The sequence below is a fragment of the Trachypithecus francoisi genome, unplaced genomic scaffold, assembly GCF_009764315.1.
Source record: "Trachypithecus francoisi isolate TF-2019V2 unplaced genomic scaffold, Tfra_2.0 Lachesis_group2, whole genome shotgun sequence".
NCBI classification, from domain to species: domain Eukaryota; kingdom Metazoa; phylum Chordata; class Mammalia; order Primates; family Cercopithecidae; genus Trachypithecus; species Trachypithecus francoisi.
The window spans coordinates 22725499-22750480 of NW_022681465.1; the positions used below are offsets into that span (position 1 = coordinate 22725499).

General features: G+C 34.0%; 1 protein-coding gene across 8 annotated transcripts in view; it reads right to left on the minus strand.

The window, feature by feature from the left end:
* The window catches only part of YTHDC2 (YTH domain containing 2), an 81029-nt gene that overhangs the window by 50497 nt on the left and 5550 nt on the right, over positions 1 to 24982 (minus strand). For 2 of the 8 annotated variants that reach the window (XM_033178891.1, XM_033178893.1), the window contains exons 3-10: positions 18659 to 18855; positions 17054 to 17253; positions 10861 to 11027; positions 9808 to 9910; positions 8414 to 8570; positions 5062 to 5169; positions 3136 to 3284; positions 1735 to 1870 (exon numbers count right to left, since the gene is read on the minus strand). In XM_033178891.1, the coding sequence (XP_033034782.1) occupies positions 1735 to 1870; positions 3136 to 3284; positions 5062 to 5169; positions 8414 to 8570; positions 9808 to 9910; positions 10861 to 11027; positions 17054 to 17253; positions 18659 to 18855 (1217 nt within the window). Of the gene's footprint in view, positions 1 to 1734; positions 1871 to 3135; positions 3285 to 5061; positions 5170 to 8413; positions 8571 to 9807; positions 9911 to 10860; positions 11028 to 11552; positions 11599 to 17053; positions 17295 to 18658; positions 18856 to 24982 lie in introns of those variants that run through there. The other 6 variants (XM_033178894.1, XM_033178892.1, XM_033178895.1 and 3 more) reach the window with 6 other exon arrangements.

Below are 24982 nucleotides of genomic sequence, written 5' to 3' on the forward strand. Positions count from 1 at the left end.
CCGGGAGGCAGAGGTTACAGTGAGTCAAGATTGCACCACTGCACTCCAGCCTGGTATAGAGTGAGACTCTGTCTCAAAAATAATGATAATAATAATAATATCATTATTCAACAACGATTTTTCAGCACTTAATAAACGATGAACCTCTGGTGATACAGAGATAAGTAAAACTGACAAAGTTTCTGCCCTCATGTAGTTTTCATTCTATAGATGAAATAGGTAATGAAAAATAAAAAATACATGACAGGTAATGAAAGTACAATAAAGATTAATAAAGCAGGGTAAGGAGATATAGTGAGAAAAGGGTACAATTTTAGTAAGGTGATCAGAAAAGGCCTCTCTGAGAAGGCAGTATGTAAGCAGAGACCTAAATAAGTAGGCATTGGGCCGTGTGATTACCAGTGGAGGTAGTTTTCTAGGCACAGGAAACAACAAAACAAAATCTCACAGAAGGGAATGTGTTGGCAAACATGAAGAATATCAAGAAGACAAGTGTGTCTAGGCACAGTTAACAAGGAGAAGAGTGGCAGAAGATAAGATCAAGAAAGCAGCCAGAGGCCTAATCATGGAAAGGACTTTGACTTTCATCCACAGTGTAACTGGAAGCCTGGGAGAGTTGAGAACAGGCAAGTGGAATGATCCAATTTCCTTTATGAAAGGATCAATCTTACTTTTCTGTGGAGTACAGACTGCAGTAACATAAAAACAGAAATGGTTAACGGGCTACTGTAATAGTCCAGAAGAGAGGCTGGCTTGGACTAGAGGAGTGAAATGTACAGTAGGGGAAATGAAATGTGGTCATATTCCAGATTTATTTTAGAATGCAAAGTAAACAGGATTTGCTAATGAATTATATGTGCAATGTGACAGCAGACTTTCTGTATGCTTTGCTGCCTTAGCAACTAGGTGAATGATAGTGATCATTTACTGAAAAGGGAAACACATAAAAAGTGCAGGTTGAGAGGAAGATATGTAGGGAGGGGATCAGAAGTTGTTTGAGGCATATTTAATTTTATTCACCTAACAGACATCCAATTGGAGATAACAAGTGATCGGGTATATTTAAGTCAGGGGGTAGGTAAGGTCTGGAAATGTAAATTTAGGGGTCATTTAAAATAGATATTTAAAGCAATGACAATTTGAGATCCCCTTAAGGAGTAAGTATAAATAGAATTAAGGTCTTAAGGATTGAGACCTAGGAAATTTCATATTTACAGGTCAGAAAAAAAGAAAAAGATCTTGCCAAGAAAACCAAGAAGTCAGAGCCAGGGAAATAAGAAGAAAATAAGCCAAGTATGAAATACCAGAAGTTAACTGAGTAAAATATTTCAAGAAGGAAGTAATGAATAATAATTACAATAATAATGCTGAGGGGTTTAGGTGAGAGAATAAATACTTGACATCTAAATTCTTTCCAAGGAAGGGAAAGACAAGAGTATATGCATAACACGTACACATAAAAGCATTTTTGCACGTAATTGTCATGTAATCAAATAGCTCTTCAAACTACAATGGAGACATGAGCTTAAGAATCTCTGATTTAACACAGTATTTATTTCTACTATGCTATGCTAGTAAGAAGATCCTGATTTGTGCATTTGAAATAAAATAAATACTCCTAAAAAATAAAATTTTTGGTTGTGCAATTATTGGTAGTACATACATTTTGAATTAAACTATACTTCCACCATAAATAACTGCAAGGGTAAATTTTTAAAATTAAAATAAACTTACCACTAACATTTTCAGTTAAAATGAGATGAAAGACCTGAGCAAAGGCATCAATATCTTTATGTAGCCATATATCAGAAAGACAAGCATCCATTTCCTTTATTAACCATGGTTCAAGGCAATTCACATCTTTTTCAGTCTACAAAAAAACAGTAAAAATCATAAATTATCATAAATTACCTAACAATTTATGAACATTTGCTTGCAAAGAACATAAGATGACCACAATGGCCATAAGGACTACTAATCCTATGATACTATATAGCAAAGGCTTTGACATAAAAAAAATTTCTCATTTCATCACAAACATTATCACTCACAACAAGGTATCTTGTCCTTATACTCAGCTTTTATCTGAGAATGAGTTTGTCAACAAAGGACTATGATCCAGTCACAATGTTAATCGTGCTTCCAGTATGATACTGTTAAATGCACATACACCTCAGTAGTTCTCTTTCCCAACTGCACATCAAGGGAAGTATCACCTGGAGCTTTTTAATACCGATGCCAGGTCCCACCCCAGAGCAAGTGCATCAGAATCTCTTGTTGGCAGGGTGTCAGATTCCACAGGGCTTTAAAAGCTCCTCAGGTGATAGAATGTACAGCCAGTCTTAAGAACCACAAATACACAAGGTCAAAATGCTGTTTCATGACCCAAATAAGTCTACACTATATGTTTTTACATATAGCATGCTATAATCCTATAAACATATAGGATATATATCATAATATATATAGTATATTTAGTGTGCATATCCATAAAGATGTTAAATAACAATTTTTATTATCAATTTTAAAATATTCCTTAAAAGTACTTTTAAAAATTCATGTATAGTTCATTTGGATACATTACAACTTTAAACACTGGCAGAAAACTGCAAGCATATCTGCACTATATACAGTCACATGCTCAAAAAAAGGGTACTTTTTTTTTAAAGAGTAGGAAGTTGCTCTGGAAAATTGGTTGTAGTCTAAAATAAACTAAGAGAATTACCATTCAATTATGCAGTAAAAAATTATAATCTCTTGCCCGGGCACGGTGGCTCATGCCTATAATCCCAGAACTTTGGGAGGCCAAAGCAGGTGGATCACGAGGTCAGGATCACAAGACCATCCTGGCTAACAAGGTGAAATCCCGTCTCTACTAAAAATACAAAAAATTAGTCAGGCATGGTGGCGGGCGCCTCTAGTCCCAGCAACTCGGGAGGTTGAGGCAGAAGAATGGCGTGAACCCGGGAGGCGGAGCTTGCAATGAGCAGAGATCACGCCACTGCACTCCAGCCTGGGCGACAGAGTGAGACTCTGTCTCAAAAAAAAAAAAAAAAAAAGGTATAATCTCATAAAATGATCTTTAACCTACACAATTTTCACACAAAATATCAGTGGAAACCAGGGAGATCATACCAGCTGACTGAAGACAGCATCACCACCATCATCCAATAAGTCATACTCGTCAGTCACATTTGGAACAGTTCTCTGCCTCTGAGATTCAGGCTTGAAAGTATTTTCTTGAGCTGAGTACCATTCTGTAAGTGTGGTTTGTTGTTTCTCTTCTAAATTAATTATCAAAGAAAGAATATGTAGACAAATCTTTTCCTTTTTGAAATGTATTCCTTTGTTTAAATAAATTATGTGAATCTGGTAGCTCTTAAAAGTTGGCCATATTCTGTAGTTACTTTTAAAAAACATATTAAGAATATTCAATAAAAAATGTGTTATGCTGAAACACAAAGATACATGAAACTGCTTGAAAACTTCATTGATATGGTTAGGCTCTGTGTCTCCACCCAAATCTCATCTTGAATTATAATCCCCAGGTGTTGAGGGAAAGACCTGGTGGGAGGTGACTGGATCTTGGGGGCGGTTTCCCCCATGCTGATCTCATGATAGTGAGTGAGTTCTCATGAGATCTGATGGTTTTATAAGCATTTGGCATTTCCCCTGCTTGCACTTCTCTCTTTTGCTGCCACGTAAAGAAGGTCTTTACTTTCCCTTTGCCTTCCATCATGACTGTAAGTTTCCTGAGGCCTCCCCAGCCATGCAGAACTGTGAGTCAATTAAACCTCTTTTCTTTATAAATTACCCAGTCTCGGGTAGTATCTTTACACCATTGTGAAAACGGGCTAATACATTCATGTATTCATCTATTGTTCCAAATCCTACTAATAAGTTTACTTCTAAGTCCAGAATTAAGAGTATTTTTATCCATGTTATAACTATTGTTTAAATCAATGACCAAAATTCATACAGCAGTTTGTAGAAAACCATTTGTTGAACTTCTACCACCGTGCCAGCTTTTTGAGATACAATTATATATAATTTTCACCTTCAAATGTTTCAGCTGGACATGGTGGCTCATGCCTGTAATTCCACTTTAGGAGGCTGAGGCAAGAGGATGCTTGAGGCCAGGAGTTCAAGACCAGCCTGGGTGATATAACAAGACTGCGTCTCTACAAAATACCTAAAAAATTAGCTGGGCACACTGGTCTACATCTCAAGAGGCTGAGATGGGAGGATCCCTTGAGACCAGGCGGTCGAGGTTGCAGTGAGCCTTGATTGCACCACTGCACTCTAGCCTGAGTGATAGAACAAGACCCTGTCTCTAAAAAAAATTTTTTTAATTTTTTTTTTTTAAGTTTCAAGATCTAGGAGTTTTACAACTTACATATCAGTAATTCAGTGCTGCCCAGTGAAAGCAGCATTGCTGATTACATTTTTCAAGGGGAGAATCCAAAGTTCAGATTTTTGTCCAAAGGCATATAGAATAAACAAGGTATCAAAGTGTGAAGTCAAGTCTTCTATGATGAATAATGAAGTTAAAATTAAGAAAAAGAAATCTGAACCCAAATTCAACAGCTGAAATATAAGTCATTACAAGAGATGTATTAACAGGCAAATAATGCTAAATTCAAAGTATCAATGAAATCCCATAACATCATCAAGATTTGGAAAACTCAACATCTTATCAAAGTTGAGTTAATTACTCACATACTACTTTTTTCACTCCCTCCCATTCACTTCCCAGTCCTTCACTATGAGATATGCTGTGGGCAGCCAGCATATACTCTTCCATCTCCTTAAAAGGTGGCTGAATCTTTGGATACAGACACCTCCTCAACTCTGGCATCCACTTTCAGTTCCTCTCCATAGATTATAACTTCTGGACACAAATCGGAAAGCAAAGGTATATTTGGGACAATATTCTAATACAATGTTAAACAATTATACACAAGAGAAAAACACTTTCAAGTGTCCTTGTACCTCCACAATGTAAAGATGGAGTACTCCAAAGTCATTATCAATAGTAATTTCTTTTATTAAAAAATTTACCTTGCTGTTTTTCCTTTTTGTATTTTAACATTTCTTTGTTTGTATATCCAGTTGTTCTTAAAATATCTTCCAGAAACATTTCTTTTACTTCAAATGGTCTTCCCTGTACTAAATAATTTTAAAAAAAATTAAATATTCAACTTGCATCTTACAGAAAATTCACATAAAAACATGAGAATACCAAGTTAATGAACCTGAGTATAATATCCAAAAGCGATTTCATAGTTCAAGTGACTCCTATAATATTGTCCTTTAACTATAAGTTTGACTTACAAACAACTATTAGACAACTGTTCATGTGCTTGGGTTTTTTCCTCTAGTGTTTACTGTCTACTTATCATGTGTCTGGCATTGATATCATCTGTATTATAAACAGAAATGGTAAGACAAAATAGAGCTATTTCCTGTTCCTGGAGGCAAGCTAGCAGAAGAGACAGAAATTAATCCAAAAATCCAGAATATAAATGTAAATAGAGTTGTGAAGAGTCCTATGAGATGCAAGTACAAGACACCATGACAGTATATAACAGGGGGGATTTGACTGCATCAAGAAAAGTATCCTCACTAAGAAAATGAGAAACAAGAAGATAAACAAAACAACAAAGCCATATGAAAAAAGAAAAAAAGTGTATAATGATGATGAAAAACAACATGTGCAAAATCCCTGTGCTGGAAAAGAGTTTCAAGGACCTAAAGGTGTTTCAAGGAACTAAAAGGCCAACTTACTTGAAAAATGGTGGGAGTAGATTACCTTATCGTTCAAGATGAGGTAAGAGGAAAAGATAAGTTTTACTAAGGGTTTATGTTTTTATCGTGAGATAAAGGTCATTCAAAGATTTAAGCTCAGGAAGGTGCTCGACATCATCAGAATTCTATTTCAGAGAAGACCACTCTGACTGCAATATGGAGAATGGATTTAAAAGACAGCAGAATGGCTACATCAAACCGAGTAGCAGTTACTGCAACAGTTCAGGTTAACCTGAATGAGATTAATAATAGTGAAAACCAAAAAGAAGCAGACAATTTCTAGAGCTAGTCAGGAGGTAAAATCCATAGAACTCAGCATTATATTGGATATGGAAAAAAAATAAAATAAGAAAGTGTCAAATATAGTCCTTGGATGTCTGGCTTGCAAATCTGAATGATAATGTCATTCTCTGAGGTAAGAAAGAAAGCTGAAAAGAACAGGTTTGCTGAAATGGGGTTTGGTTTTAAGCATGTAAAATGAGAAATGAGCTTTCAATTAGCATATGTACAGGTCTGATGTCCCTGATCACCTAAGATTATTATGAGAAGTTAAGAACTTATAGGTTTGTGATTCAGGTGATTAGGTCAATGGTAGTATGATTAAGACAGGTAACACAAGAAGAGAAATAGGTTTCACAGAAGAGATGAAGTATTCAGTTTGGATCATATTAGAAATATGGAAACCCAGAGTTCTAGAGAACAATTGAAAATAAAGATTCAGAAGTCATCAGTATAAAAGAAAAAACAGAAGCCCAGGGCATGAATGAAAGCTTCCAGGGAAACTATGCATCTCCAATACCTAGTACAGTATAGCATAGGGCAGGAAACAAGACGGTGGGAATAGTGGGAAAGAAAGGAAGGAAGGAAGATGGAGCGAACAGGAAAAAAAGGAAACAGATCAAGGGAATAATTCTAGAGAATACCACTATTTAAGCCCCATGTAAAAGAAGAGAAGCCCACAGGCCAGACTGAGAAAGTATGGGATATAATGAAGAATGAAGTTCAGGAAGCAGCAATGCTATCAAACAAATTACAGCATCTGAGCATTCCAAAAAAAAAAGAGAGCCAACCATAAAAGATACCACAGAAAAGCTAAGTAAGATTTTTGCCTAAAATTGAATATTAGATTGGCAATTAGGTTAATGTCAAACAACACTGGTAAAAATTCAAATAAATAACCCTACACACTTCAGAAATGTAAATCATTTCAGCCTTTTGAAAAGTAAAATGGTAAAAGCTGTTAAAATTAAAAATAGATACACTCTTATTTAGCAAATTCACTTTCAGAAATCTATCCCTAGAAATCCAGTATATCAGGATATACGTAAAAGGATGTTCATTGTAACATTGTTGGCAGGGGCAAGGCGGGGGATCTAGAACAAACTTGAATGTCCAAAAATAAAGATATGGTTAAATAAGTCATAGCACATCAATATTATGAAATACTTTATTATGTGGCTGCTTAAAATAAAGAACTAGATACAGTTACTAAACTGGAAAACTGTTCATGATAAAGCAAATTGAAAATAATGTATTAGACATGTGCTCATTTTTATAAAACCAATTTTTGTAAATGTTATAAATGTGTATATATTAGCATACATTTTTGTGAGCATGAAGAACGAATATATATAACACTGTTAACATCCATAAATCATAAATTCATAAAACCGATTTTTGTAAACATTATAAATATGTATATATTTGCATACATTTGTATGAGCAAGGATTAAGTAAGAATGAACATATATAAAACTGCTAACATCTATAAATCAGAAAACTAGGACATGACACAAGGATAGGGGCAACTGAACTTTTTCTCTATATATTTTCGTATTATTTCATTGAAGTAAACACAACTTTTGTATTTTTTTTTTTTTGAGACAGAGTCTCGCTCTGTCGCTCAGGCTGGAGTGCAGTGGCACAATCTCGGCTTACTGCAAGCTCCGCCTCCTGGGTTCACACCATTCTCCTGCCTCTGCCTCCCGAGTAGCTGGGACTACAGGCACCTGCCACCATGCCTGGCTAATTTTTCGTATTTTTAGTAGAGATGGGGTTTCACCATGTTAGCCAGGATGGTCTTGATCTCCTGACCCTGTGATCCACCTGCCTCGGCCTCCCAAAGTACTGGGATTACAGGCATGAGCCACAGCGCCTGGCCTAATTGTTGTATTTTTTGAAGAGGAATTTATCATTTTTTAAAAGACTGGTGGCAAAATCAGTTTTTAATAAAGCACAGGGGCAAAAGTTGTTTTAGCATTTTCAGAAGTGAATGTGAAGTAAAACATGGGAGTACAGACTACTTTTTAAAGATATCTACCAATAAAGGGAAATAGTTATAGGACAATTTAAGATGGAACACAAAGTGAAAATAAAGCATATTTCCTTTTAAGATAAGAGAATTAGGCTCACTACACAATACCAAAGAGCTGTTGATAGAAAAGGAGAAGTTGAAATCAGAAAGAAGTACTATTAAGCCTATCTCAGGGGGAACAGTAATAGATAGCCTCTACTTCAGAACATTCCCCAGTTTCTGTTAGGATAAATAATGTCCAAAAGTGTTCTTTCATAAAAATTAGAGAAGAAATCTGACAATTTAACTTACTATATATCACTGGACAACTTCCAAAATATCTTATAAAGAGATTCACATCCAAGGCAGCACTAGAAAGAATTAGTTTCAAAGTTGGGTGCTTTTGCAACAAATCTCTTAACTTTGTAAGTAAAAAATCACTAAATCGATCCCTTTCATGCACTTCATCCTGTAGTAAACAGAAATAAAACCATGGAACAGTTAAAACATTATTGATCACTAAGTCTTTAAAACAATGGCACTACTGGGTTTCACACTAATTCAAATTAAATGTGGACAAGGTCAATCAATATTCATGAAAATTTTGTATTACAGGAATTTCAGAAATAATTAGACATCAACAATGAAATGCAGATGACAAAGTAAAGTTGTCCCTTGGCATCTGTGGGTGAATGGTTCCAGGGCCTTCCCCCATGCCAAAATTCATGGATGCTCAAGTCCCTGATAAAAAAAAAAAAAAATGGCATAGTATTTGCACATAACTTATGCAAATCCTTCCATATACTTTAAATCATCTCTAGACTACTTATATTACCTAGTACAGTGTAATGCTAGGTAAATAGTTACACTACATTCTTCAGAGAATAACGACAAGAAAAGTCTGTACATGCTCAATACAGACACAGTATTTTTTCAAATATTTTCAACCTGCAGTTGTTTGAATCCATAGTCATGGAATCCACAGATACAGAGGGCTGTCTATATTGCCCTTTTTTCCCACAGAATATAAAACTACAAAAAATTATAAGTAAAGTCAAATTTAAGGTGCTTTTAATACATAAAAAATCTATTTAAATATGTTTCTTTTAGCATCAGAGCTTATGAAGTGCATCCTTTGGTTTGGGTAAGTTTCTAAAAGCTGCTTATTCCAAGCTTATAAAACTTAATCTAATTGTTTTCTGACACAAACTTGATAAAAGTTTAGAATTCCTTAATAAAGGGGTAAACTCATCAACTTAGTTCATCAGCAGTTAGTTAATTTAGCAGCTTAACCATGGAGTTTATAAGTATACCCCTATCACTGGGAAATACATGACATTAATGAAGGGATCAAATGACCACGTAAAGAGAAAAAAGAAAATTCCTCCTTTTTTGAGAACTCTAAGTACATGCATCATTTTCATATATGAAAAGCACATTTTTTAAAACTACCTGCTTATTTTATTTTTCCCCAATAAAGCCAGATGGTTTTATTACTTTTGTAATACAAAATATTTCTAATAATTATAGACAAAAAATAACTTGATCATTATAGCCTGTTCAAAAGAATAAGTTAGTTCTCTTTTCCACCCTATTCCAAAAATGTAATTATGTATTCAAATTTTTTGAGACTACCCTGAAATGGCATATGTATTTAAATTTTAAGCAATCTGAGTTACATATGACAAATTCAGCAATATTCTTACCACGATAACATGTGTCACAGTCGACAACGTACTATCTCCTGCCATCAATGTACGAAGCAATACCCCATTAGTACAAAATGTCAGAAGTGTCTTTGGAGAAACCCTTTTTAAAAAAAGCAAAATAAAGTGCACAATTGCAAGTCTTTCATGTAATTAAAACAATCACATTAAATGCTGGCCTGGTACACATTTTAATAAATATTACTAATATAATACTGTACTGGTATATACAGTTTATTAGTAAAGCTATATGGTTTTGCAGTTATGTGAGACTGCCTGACAATAGCCTTTTATATTAAGTGATGTATTTTGTTAAAGAACCTAAGCTGCTCCAAAAACAAACAAAACCTTAAGTACTTTTTGCTTGCGAATAAAGTATGTTACAAATGGAATCAGATTTTGTATCATTACTGAGAACAAAAAAAAAGTACTACTTGTCAAGAAGGCATTACTAATACTACAGGCTGAGTATCCCTTATTCAAAATGCTTGAGACAGAAAGGGTTTTAGCTTTCAGATTTTTCCACATTTTAGAATACCTCCAGTTGAGCATCCCAAATCTGAAATTAAAAAATCCAAAATGCTCCAATGAGCATTTCCTTTGAGTGTCATGTTGGGACTCAAAAAGTTTTAGATTTTTGAGCACCTTGGATTTCGGATTTTTGGATGTAAGATGCTCAATTTATACTACTACTGATAATAAATTCACTCATGAACAGTTACTGAGCGTTCACTATAAACCTCACATCAAACCTGTATTCTAGATGCTTTTCTTTGACTCATTTTACAGATGAGGACACTGAGGCTCAAATAAGTAAAATAACTATGATCATGAAACTATGAAATGGAATTTTAATCTATGGTTCAAATCTTTTTCAAACTCTTCATTCAAAACTTCTCTAGATTTAGACATGACTTCAATATCCTGATGTAGACTTACTTGGAGCAAAATGATCATCTAACTTTTCAACTAACACATCCTCTATTTTTAGTGAAATATACATAGTCTTTTTTAAGTATGATAAAAGAGAAGATAGATGAGAACTGTTTTTACCTGCTTTCTAATCGGATCTGATAACCAATTGTTTGACCAATCCTTTCCCTTCTCTCTGCGGCAACTCTTTCAGCCACAGCAATAGCTGCCAATCGTCTTGGTTGAGTACAAAATATACGGCAGGGGATACCATTTTTAAAGCAATCATCTAAAAGGAACTGAGGAATCTGAAACAAAAGTTTTAAAATACTATAAGATGACATGATCACATACTACAAAAAACCTAAGTGAATCAACTGAAAAACCGTTAGAACTCAAGAAGTTCTATAACAAGTCCAAATATAATCATAAAATCAGCAACATTCATGTAACTAGCAATAATCGCTAAAAAATGTAATTTGAAAAGATCTTGCTCACAATAGAAACTAAAGCTAAAATATCTAAAATCAAATATATCCAGGAACATTTAAGGTTTACATGAAGATTATAAAACGTTACTGGAAAAACATAAAAGAAGACCTGAATATATAAAGAAATATGCCATATTCATGGATGGGGATAATCAATGCTGTAAAAATGTTAACTTCTCCCCAGATTATTCCATAAAGTCAATGAAATAAAAATAAAAATTCCACTGGAATTTTTTAAATGATGAAAAGCATAAAAAAAAAATAGCCTATAAACCAGGATTGTAGATTTTTTTTGTAAATAAAATTCAAACAGGTTGGAAAGATTTAAAATCAAATTCTTACCTACTCCCTACCACCAATGCCCTTATATCTTCTCCATAAAGTAACTACTGTTACTTATGAAATCATTCAAGAAAAAAAATGTTTACACAACCCAGAATATTTGTGTATATAAGCATGTTTTTCATCCATGCAAAGAGATGACTGTGCTTAATGTCTGTAATTTGCAGTTTTCACATAACATACCATATCTACCTAGCCCATTTTAACGGCTACATATTCTATCTTGTGGATATGCTATAATTTAACAAATGATTAAACATTTAAGTAATTTCCAGTTTTTTAGGTTATTGATGCTGTTGCTTGATATTATAAACAACACTGCAGTAAACACCCGTCTCCACAGAGTTTTAGAAAGATATATGTACTAGCCATGAAATCACTAGTAGTGAAAATGCTGAGTCAAAGAGTACACATATTTTTAATTTAGATGAAAAAATTATCAAATTGCTCCTCAAAACAATTTATACTCCTACCAACAAAGCAACAAAGCAGAAGAGCTGCCTTCCAACACCCATACAAATACTTGGTATCATCAATGTTTTAATTTCTGCCAATCTTATAGTTAAAAAATATAATTTATTTTTATTTTTTTAACTGTGAGTAAAAGAAAACAACTTTTCATACATGTGTCAGCCCCTGGGATTTTTTTTTTTTTTTAAACTTGACTAGTTCATCCAGATGTGGGAGTTTGGTCAGGATGGTGAAAGAAATTGTAAAATTATAGGAAATAAACACAAACCCTCTTGGAAGATCTGGGGGTTTGCATAAAGTGGCTGAAGGCAACTGAATTCTCTCAAAAGCTGAGCTCATAGATACATAGGAATGCAGGGGAGCTTATCTAAATAGCTTGTTTACTCATGTGGTCCTAAGACCAACCTTTAATCAACCCCCAGTGCATTTGCTCTCTACTCCGGAGGTCGGCAATGTCAATTACCCTCTAGTGGTGTCTACTTAAGACCTTTGTCATTGAATCTATATTGAATAAATGTGAGCTTTGCTGGCTGATGGGGCCTAGGCTACAGCTCTTTACAGCACCTTCCTTGGTGACGGTGAGTGGCCCAGACCCTCAGCCTAACTGACAGGCAAAACATCTGTGTCAGTGTATGTCTCTCATCCATCACTGGTTCAGGGTCTGCAGGTCGGAACCCCGCATCCACAAGCATAAATGCATAAGTACCACCAAGAAATATTTGAAAAGAGAAGATAAGTGTATCATTTTCAAACTACAGAAAATCAATGATATCTTCTAAAAAATCCTAAAAGAAGCCAGAGCACGAGAAAACCCTTACCTACAAAGAGCAAAGGTAAGAATTACATCCAAGTTTTCCTCAGACATTATGCAAGAAAAGAGTGGAGAGAAGAGATGAGAGGAGAAAAAACAAAAACAAAAACACCATCCTAGAATTCTGTACCTTGCAAAATTATCCTTCAAAAATGAAGGAGAAATGAAGACTTTATCAGATTAATACAAATTGAGGGAATTTGTTGTCAGTAGACCACAGCCTTGCAAGAAATGGTTTTTTTAAGTTCTTCACAGAAAAAGAAAAATAATATAGGCCAGAAACTTGAATCTTCATAATGAAAGAAAGAACACTAAGGAAGGAATAAATAGAGGTAAAAAAACCAAATTTTTTTAACTTTTATTTTTTGTATTCTTAAGTGATCTAACACTTAACAAATGGATCAAAATAATAATAGCAAAAATGTAGTTGATTATGTATGTATATATCTTATGTGTGTACATGTATGTTGATGTATGGTTACATATAAGTAAAATGAATGACAGCAATGATACAAGGGACAGAAGGGAGGAACTAGGGTTATTTTGTTATTTAAGGTACACACACTACCCGTAAGGTGGTATAGTGTTATTTGAAAGTGGACTTGGTTTAGTTGCAAATGTATATTGCAAACTCTAGAGCAACCACTAAAAAAGGTAAAAGATAATGAAGAAGAATATTAGGCTCACACTGTAAACAACAAAAAACAGAATCCTGAAGCAGGAATAGATAATGAGATTAAAGATACAGACAAAAAAATTTTAGAAATAGACCCTGGTACTACAGAAAGTTAGTATTTGGTCAAAAATAGCATCTTAAATTGGGTCGGGGAGTTTGGAGGGAAGGACAGATTGTTAAATAAAAGTTATATATGAACTGGAAATAACATGAAGAAAAAGTAAAATTCCTACCTGATATAATACAATAAAATAAATTTCAGATGAATTTTTTAAACAATATAAAAGTACTAGAATAAAATATTTATAGAAAGAGCCAGGTGTGGTGGTATGCACCTATAGTTCCAGCTACTTAGGAGGCAGAAGCAGGAAGATCCCTTGAGGCCAAGAGTTCAAGGCTATAGTGAGCTATAATCAACCCTGTGAATAGCCACTGCACTCCAGCCTGGGAAACATAGTGATATCCCACCTATAAATAAATAAATACAGACAATGTCCATTAATCCACTCTTAACATGCTCCAAAGCCCTAGAAAAATATTGACAGATTTGACTAAATAAAAATGTAAAACTACTAAACAAGATACCATAAACGAAAGTAAAAAGTAAACAAAAAATTGGGAGAAATTATTTTTAAGATGTTTAACAGTCAACAGGCATGCATCTACAATATATAAACACTCTAAAAAATAAATCCAAAATTATTAAGCCAAAAAGAATAAAAAAAGGAACTCATAAAAGATAAACAGATAAGAGGCAAATAAAAGATAACTAAGAATCAACAAAATGCAAGTTAAAATATTATTTTTTGCTGATCAGCTTGATAAAGGTTTAAAAAATTATATCCATTCTTGCCCAAGCTTTAGAGAAACAAGAACTTTCAATACGGTAACATGTTAACTCTTTTTTAGAGTTATGGAACAATAACTAGTGAATCTAGCTATTAAAATTTTTAATTGCCATATCCTTGATCTGGCATTTCCACTTCTAGGAAACTTATCCTATTGAAACATTCCTACAAATAAGCAAAAAAAATTAGGATACAAGTAAGTACAATATAAGAGAAAGATTCCTACTCTATCACTTCTTAGCTATGTTAACTAGAGTAGATTAACATCCGTAAGTTTTAATTTTTATTCCTCATCTGTAAAAAGATAAAACCTACATGTCTTTGAGTTATTGAGAAGATGAAATGAGACAACTCTTATATAACCCAATAAACAGTAAAGTGTCATTTTTCACCATTGTTTATTATTACAAAAATGTTCAGGAATACTGTGCAGTTGTTTAGACAATGAGGCATATCTACAGGCACTAACTTGGAAAAATATCCAAATCTGTTGTGAAAAAAAATCAAGATGCAAAATTATATGTTCTTAGCCTATGTTAAAAAACCAATATATAACAATGCTGTAAAGAGAACCAAAACAAAACATACAAACCTCCCCCCCACCACCACCACCAAAAACAGAAAAACAAACAAACAAAAATCCACCAGCACATATTTGGATATTCTGACAGTAATGCAGTGATACAGGGTGGCAGGAGAATTTAAAATCTTTCATTTTCTGGCCAGGCATGGAGGCTCATGCCTGTAATCCTGGTACTTTGGGAGGCCAAGGCAGGTGGATCGCTTGAGCCCAGGAGTCTGACATCAGCCTGGGCAACACGTTGAAACCTCATCTCTACAAAAAATTTAAAAATTAGCCAGGCATGGTGGCATGCACCTATAGTCCCAGCTACTTGGGAGGCTGAGAGAGGAGAACTGACGAAGCTCGGGAGGTGGAGGCTGCACGCCACTGCACTCCAGCCTGGGTAACAGAGTGAGACCTTGTCTCAAGAGAAAAAAAAAAATCTTCTACTCTCTATAAAATATTTTCCATAATGTTCAAGTTTCACACAATGAACACAAATAAGAAAAAAATTCAAAAAGCACTTAACTTCCTAATACCATTAAAGGCAAGACAAAATACCACTTACATTCTGTTTTATATTTCAAAGAATAAAAATATTAGTATTTTAATTAACTCTTTAAATAGGACAAAATTATTTCTTAGGTTTGAACTCATTAAATTAATAGTTTCTTCTTAAAAAGCAGAGTATAATATTTAACTATGAATTAAATCTCAAGTATCCTTTCATACCTAGTAAAATGATACACATAATTGTGAAAATAGGCATCCATAATTCCAATATATAGATATCATTAGCAAGGACATTCAAATAATTTAAACAAAGACCTACTTATTACATTTTATCGAAACTTCCTTAATCGCTATTCTACATAATTAGAACTGCTACAACTAATACTTAATGGCAAAAGTATTCAACCTGAAAAAAAATTATAACAATCTAAGACAGCTAAACAAATTCTCTGGAGTAACTCCATGGAATTTCACTTAATCATAAAAGCACTCATGTTGAGTCAGGCGTGGTGGCGTGTGCCTGTAATCCCAGTTACTCAGGAGGCTGAGCCAGGAGAATCGCTTGAATCTGGCAGGAGGGGTTGCAGTGAGCTAAGATCGCACCACTGCACTCCAGCCTGGGTGAGAGACAGAGACTTGGTCTCAAAAAAAAGAACTCATCCTAAAGAAAGATCTTGTATATTGTCTTCAGAAAAAATTTTCATCATGTTGTTAATTATTCAGTTTTACAGGATCAAGTTTTAAGGACAGAGATATAATTCTGTAAAAATGTTTAAGTCCTTCAAGTAAAAAACTGATAAACTTTATAATCAACTTCTCCTCCCACCTTGCCTTAGCTACTAAGCCTATTCAACCAACCAATATAATCAAATCTTAGGCAACTGTCAAAAACAAAATTATGTCCCTAAAAGAAGAAAACCTACAAATATATTATCTGAACCTCTATTAAAACCAAAGTAATTTTAGTAATTTTAAGCTGAAATGCTGCAAGAATGTACACAAGAAAGAATCATCATGTCATACTTACTACTTCCAATCTGTTATCCTATGACTGAAACTTCATAAGGAGTTACTTTGATTCTAAAAATCCAAGTCAAACCTATCATATTAATTCCATTCTACAGTCGACTTAATATTTGTTATTACTGCTTTTACTTTTGTTCCTATATGCAAAACACTATGCTAGGCACTTTACAGAGATAATCTTTACACCTCACTATGAAAGGTAGCAATTATTAGTCTCATTTTATAACTGAGAACTCTGACTCACAGAGGTTACAAAAAGAGCCTAGAACTTCAATAAGTGAGGGAACTGGAATCTAAACTCAAGGCCAAAGCCCATCTTCCTTCCATGATACCAAATTGCTTTCCCACCTCTGTTTAAATAAAAGGCCTAATGCACTAGTTTAAAAATAAGTAAATTATTTAAAACATTTTCTTTCTACAAATTCTCCAAATATATTCCAGCAGTAATTTATTTCTGAAATAACCATTACTATAATATCCACAAGTTTTCTTTTTCTGTTTTTTAAAACATATGCAGTGTAAATTCGATATAAAATTATAAGATGGGACTATATATATATTTTTTTTTCTATAAACAACAAAAAAGAAACAAACCTGTGTGGTCTTTCCAGACCCAGTTTCTCCTACAATCAAAACTACTTTATTTTCCTTAATTATTTTAACAATTTCTTCCTGTTTCTCAAACACTGGTAAAGACTGCCTAAAAGAATCAAATTCGGATTCTCCTCTTTTCACTGGAATCTGAGGTATGCCATTGTTGAGTCGCCCACTTGTCTTGCTCATTTCCCGGTTTTCTTTGAAAATGAATAAAAGAACAAAAAATGTATGATCAACACTGAAAAAGAAGTGTTAAAAATAAGTATTTTTTTTTGCCAAACCTAGAAAAACATGCCAAAAGAGGTAATTTCTAACATAATTCCTTTCAAATGTTTTCTTCTCTACTCAGTCTATATAAAGTTGTCAAACTGTATCTCAATCATACTCTTACACATACTATTCTCATTGAACATGTTACAAATTTCAGTATCAATTAGAAAGCAAACCTCTCAGACATATTTCTGGTACAAAATGTTTAAAAACTGATAAAAATAAATCATTCAATAACCATTAAAAATAAAACAATCTTGATAATCTAAATGATTTTTAGGCTTGTTATAAATTTCTATCAATAATTTCATGGAAAATTAAATTTTTATAGTAGGAAATAATGTGCATACTTATAAGATCTGTCACTACATTGGAAAACATATTACAAAAAAAGAAAATATCCCATATATGTTTAATGTTATACATGTAAGACTAAGTGATCAAATAGAATAATTATGTGTTAAATATAAGGGTCCTAATGTTAACAAATTTCCTAATGGAGTATTTTAGCCCAACATCCACATTTAACTAAACAGATAGAAATAAAGAAGAGGTATGAAATGTCTTATATCCATGTAGCTCAAAATATGTTTGTGTGCCTATGTTTAAAGTGCAAGTTCTTTGATATCTAGGACCACATATTTTCTATATTCTGCTGATCTATTCCAATAGACAGTAATAACTATGTAAATTTTATCATCATAGGCAATAAATAGTTTTCTTACTAGGGAAGTGATCTTTCCAAACAGTGAAATTACATCTTTATTTTGTAACCCAAATACATTATTTATCTACCTTTGAGCAACTTAATGTACTGAAGACTCTGTCCAATCTCTTACCAGAGCTAAAGCCCCAATTCAAAATCTCACTTATTAGTGTGTCATGGCAGGATAATACAGGAAAGACTAGTCCCTGGAGTCAAATACCCGCTCTGCAGTTTACTGGCTGGTTTGGTGTCCTTGAACAAACTATTTAATTATCCTAAGCCTCAGTTTCTTCACCTGTGAAATAGGGGAAATTCTTACCTTGCAAGGGTTGCTTGCTATGAGGTCCCATATAAAGGGTTTAGTATACCGCCTCGCACCCAGTTAATGCTCAATAAATGGTGGCTATTGATATTATAACACTCAAAAAAAAAAAACTTGGTTCAACTTAATTACATGCTTTAACACTACACTTTGTTCCAAATTTTTACAACTCTTAATCATTTCTAACAAACTATTCCAATGGAGAAATTTATTTCATCTTAGTTTTCTAAAATAAATCTAAAATGGAAAAAGAACAGTCATCAAATAATAGGGTAAATGAGGAAGCTCCCCAGAAAATACATACCAGCTTCAACTGCAAACACATTTCCTCTTTCTGTTTTAGGCAGAAGTTCTGTACGCTCTTTATTGGTGACAGGAAATCTTTGAATTAGGCTCCTAACAGCATGTTTTGTATTATGAGTCAAATTACAGGTCATCATTGCATGAGCTGTTTCTGATCCATCTTTCTTCTTCACAGTTAGGTATCTATTTGCTCCCTTTCTGAATATTAATAAAAATCATTTATTTACTATATATAGTCAACTTGTTCACATATGATGTATGCCTACTCAGAAAATATGTCTCAAGCAAAACATTGAAAAAAATCAAAATGCTTTGGGAGAAGATGCTGAAAGTCCAAAAAAATTCAGTAAAGAAAGATTTGGGCTAAAGTGGCCATAAAACTATTTTCAGTTAAAATTTCAAGTGCTGCAAATCCAAGTTTAAGTCCACTAAAAAGGCTTACTTACCCTTAAGTGTTAAATTTGTCTTTAGCAGACTTCATGGTAGATGAAACATCACCAGTTAATATAATACATGCTGGGAAGCATACAGAGGGGGAAAAATCAATCTAAACAATAGAACCTAAAAATGATAATGAAAAAGTTATGGTCCATAGTTCAGACTGATATGTCCCAGTGAATGTTTCCACAGTAAGTTGGTAATGAGACACTCCCATGAAAACCTGTTATGAGAGCCAAGTTTAGTGGTTGGACCAAAAAAGCATAAATCAGCATTACTGATAAATAATTTCAGATGCATTTTTAATAAAATATTTTTCAGAGCTTCTGGTTCTACTCTTCAATTACAAGGTAATGATGATTTGTAACTGTTCAAGTTATTTACTGTAGGTGTAGTGTTTCCTCAGCTGGTCCAGGACTGAGCATATCTTTTATGACTTCTGTAGCTCTAAGAGTAGTGTAGTGTTATATACCAGGAAGTTCCCAAATGTGTTTTGAATGATTTCATAATACATGCCTATAACGTAGCAGTGTAATACTGATTAAGAGCTCAGGCTCCAAAGGCACACAGACCTGAGCTTGAATCCCACCTCTACCACTTACTAGTTGTGGCACTACAGGTAAACTACTTAATGGCCCTGAGCCTGACACAGTAATAATATATACCTCAAAGGATTATTCATACGATCAAGATACTACGAGCAAAGTACAGCATCTGTTGCAGAGTAGACTCTAAATAAATGAAAACTATTATTATAGTCAGAAACAATATTATTTCTTAAATTTTAAGCTACCCAAAATATTTCATAAAATGTTTTGCCATTTCTTATGTCACTATTATACTATAGAAATAATCAACAGAGCCTAATTACAATGAAAAATTTATAATTTACAAAGCAAATTTTATAATTTTTCAATTTTCATTAGATGTAAATTTTGTCAACAGTATCTTCACCATAAGACTGATATCAAATTGGGGATTAACCTATACAGTTTTAGCATATAAGTGTTCTAAGTGAGGCTTCCAATTTACCGAGGTTTTTAATTTCTGGAAACTCCTAATTGAATGTTTCAATGAATTATAAGCTGTCTATGTTGTTATTTACTCCTTAACAAGTATTTGGTGGTGCTTAAAATGATGCTATAAAGATGAAATAGAATTTAACCTGATCTAGAAGTTTTAGTTATTTCCATGATAAATTCAAACTATTGAATTCTAGAAATGTTCTCTGTAGTAGGTTATTTTCCCATGGACCTTTCTGAAACTTCAGGACAGTCATTATAGACTCAATAATTCATTTCCCTTCTGTGATGTTCATTTCATAAAATTTTAACTACAAAAGGCAGGAAGTGAGCTGAAATGAGCACCAGAGCAAATGGTAGGAGGCTAATATTCAGCTAGTAATAAACTTTCAACTAGTTATATGATCAACAGCAAATCATTTTACTTTTCTGACACTGTATATTGGTTAATTTTTAAAACTTCACATTTTTAAGAACTTAAAGATGCTTTTATTTTCTTAAAAATCATCTCAGAAAGGTTTTGCTATATTTCACCTTTAATTTTATTTTATTCATTCACTTAGTCATTTATCATATATAAACTAAACACTGACTTCATGCCAGGCACTATGGTAGAAGCCAGGAATACAAAATTGAGTAAAATATACCCTTTCTCAACAAGCTCACAACTGAAATAACAAGTCAGATTGAAACCTTCCTAACACAGGTTACCTAATATAGCATTTAGGTATTTTAAAAAACTCATAACAAGCAGGTGAGACTACTTAGCCATTACCATCTAAAATTGACTGAATTCAGTTTGAATACATATGGTAGAATAGAAAGATAATATCAACTTGATAGTTTTTATGTTTTAGTAAAGGATTCTACTTGTGCTTTACCTGATTATTCCTACCACAGTCAGCACCACAGTGACACTAATATATCATAAAAGGATTAATGAAATTTTTGGTAAAATATTCACCTTATTGTTGTGAGGATGGAAACATTAAATACAGTAGAAATTTGTTGCACTATGTAAACTAACAAACGGCTCTCCTCATTATTCTTTCATTTCATAACTGAAAGTATGGTTTGATGATAAACACAGGAATCCTTTATACAAAGCAAAATTAACTAAAAACTAGCTGCACATGTGGAAAATATGCTAGCTAAGTGAAATTCACAAGAGTTTTTTAAATAAAATGTAAACCCCATATGCAATTTCAAAATATAAAAGCAAATGTAATAAAATTACAGATGAGAGTATCATAACATCTAACTTTTGAAAAATAAAAGTAACCAATGCATTTTGGCATTTCAATGGCTTCTTTCTTTGAAAGAAAAATGATGCTATAAGTAATCAAATTTGACACAATGTTAATAATAATCAATTTATTAATTTACAAAGGATGTTACTAAACATTTAAATCAAATATAAACATATGCCTCAATATTCCCTACTTCTAAATCTAAGAATAGTTTAAAAGATCAGCTGAAGAGCCAACACCTGAAATGACTACTTAAAAAGCTCACAGACACAGGAGTCTCTTAAAAACAAACAACAACAACAACAACAAAACAGGCATTCATTTGATGCCTACTAAATACTTGATTTCATATTCCCTTAATTTATATTTCCATTAGGCAGACAGATGCAAAGATCTAGCTCCAAACCACTTTCTCCCCAATACTGTAATACAGAACTGGAAATGTATTAAAGTTTGCATCACACTAATTTGTACTTTTTAAAGACTACCTAAAAACTAATAAACCAACCAGTTCACTTCATGTTGTCGCCAAACTGAGCACAGTTGCTTTCAAGGCATGGTCACTATGCCTATAGTAAAATTATTTTTCTGGATGTTTTTTTTTGAGACAGAGTCTTGCTTTGCCACCCAGGCTGGAGTGCAGTGGCACAATCTCAGCTCACTGCAACCTCTGCCTCCTGGGTTCAAGCAATTCTCCTATCGCAGCCTCCCAAGTAGCTGGGACTATAGGCGCCCCCCCACTATGCCCGGCTAAATTTTGTATTTTTAGTAGAGACGGGGTTTCACCATATTGGTCAGGCTGGTCTCGAACTCCTGACCTCAGGTGATCCATCCACCTCAGCCTCCCAAAGTGCTGGGATTACTGGCATGAGCCACTGCGCCCGGCCTATTTTTCTGGTCTTAATGAACTATAAGCTAAATTGAAGATGAGATCTATGCAATATTTCTGTTCTAACTCCTCAAAGCACCTACTACATTGCTATGAACTTCATGTGAACATCAAAAAATAATTAGTTAAGCATTAACTGTGTTCAAATCCTGGCTCTGCCACTTACTAGCTGTGTGATCTCAGGAAAATTACTTAACATCTCTAGGCTTTAATTGCCTCATGTGTTACACAGGTGCTAGGTGTTAAAATAGACTCTGCCTTATAAAACTGTTGTTAAGATCTATGGTAGACTGGATAAATAAAATGTGGTACATATACACCATGGAATACTATGCAGCCATAAAAAAGAACGAGACCATCTCCTTTGCAGGAACACAGATGGAGCTGAAGGCCATTATCCTTGGCAAACTAACCCAAGAACAGAAATCCAAATATTGCATGTTCTCATTTGTAAGTGGGAACTAAATGATGAGAACACATGGACACACAGAGGGGAACAACAGGCACTGGGGTCTACCAGAGGGTAAAGGATGGGAGGAGGGAGAGGATTAAGAAAAATAACTAATGGGTACTAGGATTAATCCTGGGTGATGAAATAATCTGTACAACAAATCCCCTTGACACATGTTTATCTATGTAACGAACCTGCACGTGTACCCCTGAACTTAAAATAAAAGTTGAAAAATAAACTATATCCACACTAGTACACAAATGAAGGCATGCTCTGACATACGTCCTGCTGCATTTAAGGTATAAGAAGGAACCACTGGTCCTTGTCACTCACTTCTGTGAACACAAAGTGCACTAAGGCCATGGGAGTCACCCACTTTCAGGTCAAGGTCTATCCTTTCCCCTCTGGTAAACACCAGGCCAGAGATGAATCAGCCCCAAACCAAAGGCTCTCATCCAAATATGAGAATGCTGACTCCTTCTCATTAAAAAGAAAAAAAAAACTAAGAGATTATTTTATTTTCAGTAATCCTTTTATTCTTGGGAAACCCCAGTTTAAATGTGATCTAATTTTTAATTTTAATAATATTTTATTTAGCATATTACACCTATGATCATTAAGTAAGATAAGCCCATAATTTTCATTTCTAATATTTTCTTTATCTGAGTTAGGTAGCAAAGTTATACTAGTTTCATAAAAAACAGGAGGTGTCCTTCTCTTTGATTCTCCAGGAAAAACTGAAGTAAAAATAACATATGTTTATTGTGCAGCCATAAAAAAGAGTAAGTTCATGTCCTTTGCAGGGACATGGATGAAGGTGGAAATCATCATCCTCAGCAACTAACACAGGAACAGAAAACCAAACACTGCATGTTCTCACTCACAAGTGGGAGTTGAACAATGAGAACACATGGACATGGGGGAACATCACACACTGGGGCCTGTCAGGGGTTAGGGGGAAAGGAAAGGGAGAGCATTAGGACTACTATCTAATGCATGCAGGGCTTAAAACCTAGCTGATGGGTTGATAGGTGCAGAAAACGACCAGGGCACATGTACACCTATGAAACAAACTTGCACATTCAGCACATGTATCCCAGAACTTAAAGTAAAATAAAAGTAAAAAGAAAAGAAATTATGTTTATTGATTCTTTCATTTAAATTACCTCTGAATAGGCATTTGTGTGAGTAAATTTCTAATCTTGATTAAATTTATATAATGATTTTTTAAAAAAAAACTGTTGTTAGAATTAAATGATAATCCATTTAAAGTACCTAGCACAAGTACACAACAACACTTAATAAATGTTTGCTCTTGCCTCCTCAAGGAATGCAGCCCTGCCGATACCTTGATTTTAAGTCCATGGGACCTGTGTTGTTGGACTTCTAACCTCCAGAACTGTAAGATAATTTTAGCCACTAAAAAAAAGAGTTAACTCCTATTATTATTGAATACAGCAGGTTTTCTTTTTAGTAGATATCCAAAAATTCACTACCTGAAAACCATTTTTCTTACTTTAGCTGGGAGGAGAGAGGAAGAATGCAGTATGCAACTTTCCAAGACAGAAGGCAAGATGGGCAGTAATCTAAATTTGAAAAGGGGAGTGTCCTTGTAGGTTGGAGCCTTCTGGTCAGGGTGAGTAGAGTACTTTGGTACTCTATTTGGTACCTATTAGGCAGTGACCTTAGCAGTCACAGAATAAGAAACTTGTACTTCGAAAATCTACTTTCATATACTTCATATTTTCCCATTCTACAGATTTTTAACAAAGTTCATTTTGTAAAATCCATTTTTGTCTAACTTGGACTGAGAAAAATCGAGACGGGATTTTGTTTTCGTTATAAACAAGGCAAAGACTTAGAAAAGTGAGCCTTTAGGACTAAAACACAGTGATCTCTCTCAGTGTGACTTTAAACACAACCTTTGAAGTTGAGGAAAAGAAGTAAATAATGATGTGAAATTTTTGGTATGTGAAACCTGACTAGAATTTCAAAGAAAACTTTAGGATATACTAAAAATCACAAAATGGGCCTTTTACTCCAAGAATGTTTTCACTAAAAGATGAGCAATTACAAAAAATAATCAAAACAGGGCCAAGGCACACTAGCTCAGGCCTATAATCCCAATACTTTGGGAGGCCTAGGCAGGAGATCACTTGAGCCCAGGAGTTTGAGACCAGGCTGGGCAACATAGCAAGACCCCATCTCTACACAAAAAAATTTTAAATTAGCCAGGCATGGTGGTGCATGCCTGTGGTCCTAGCTACTTGGGAGG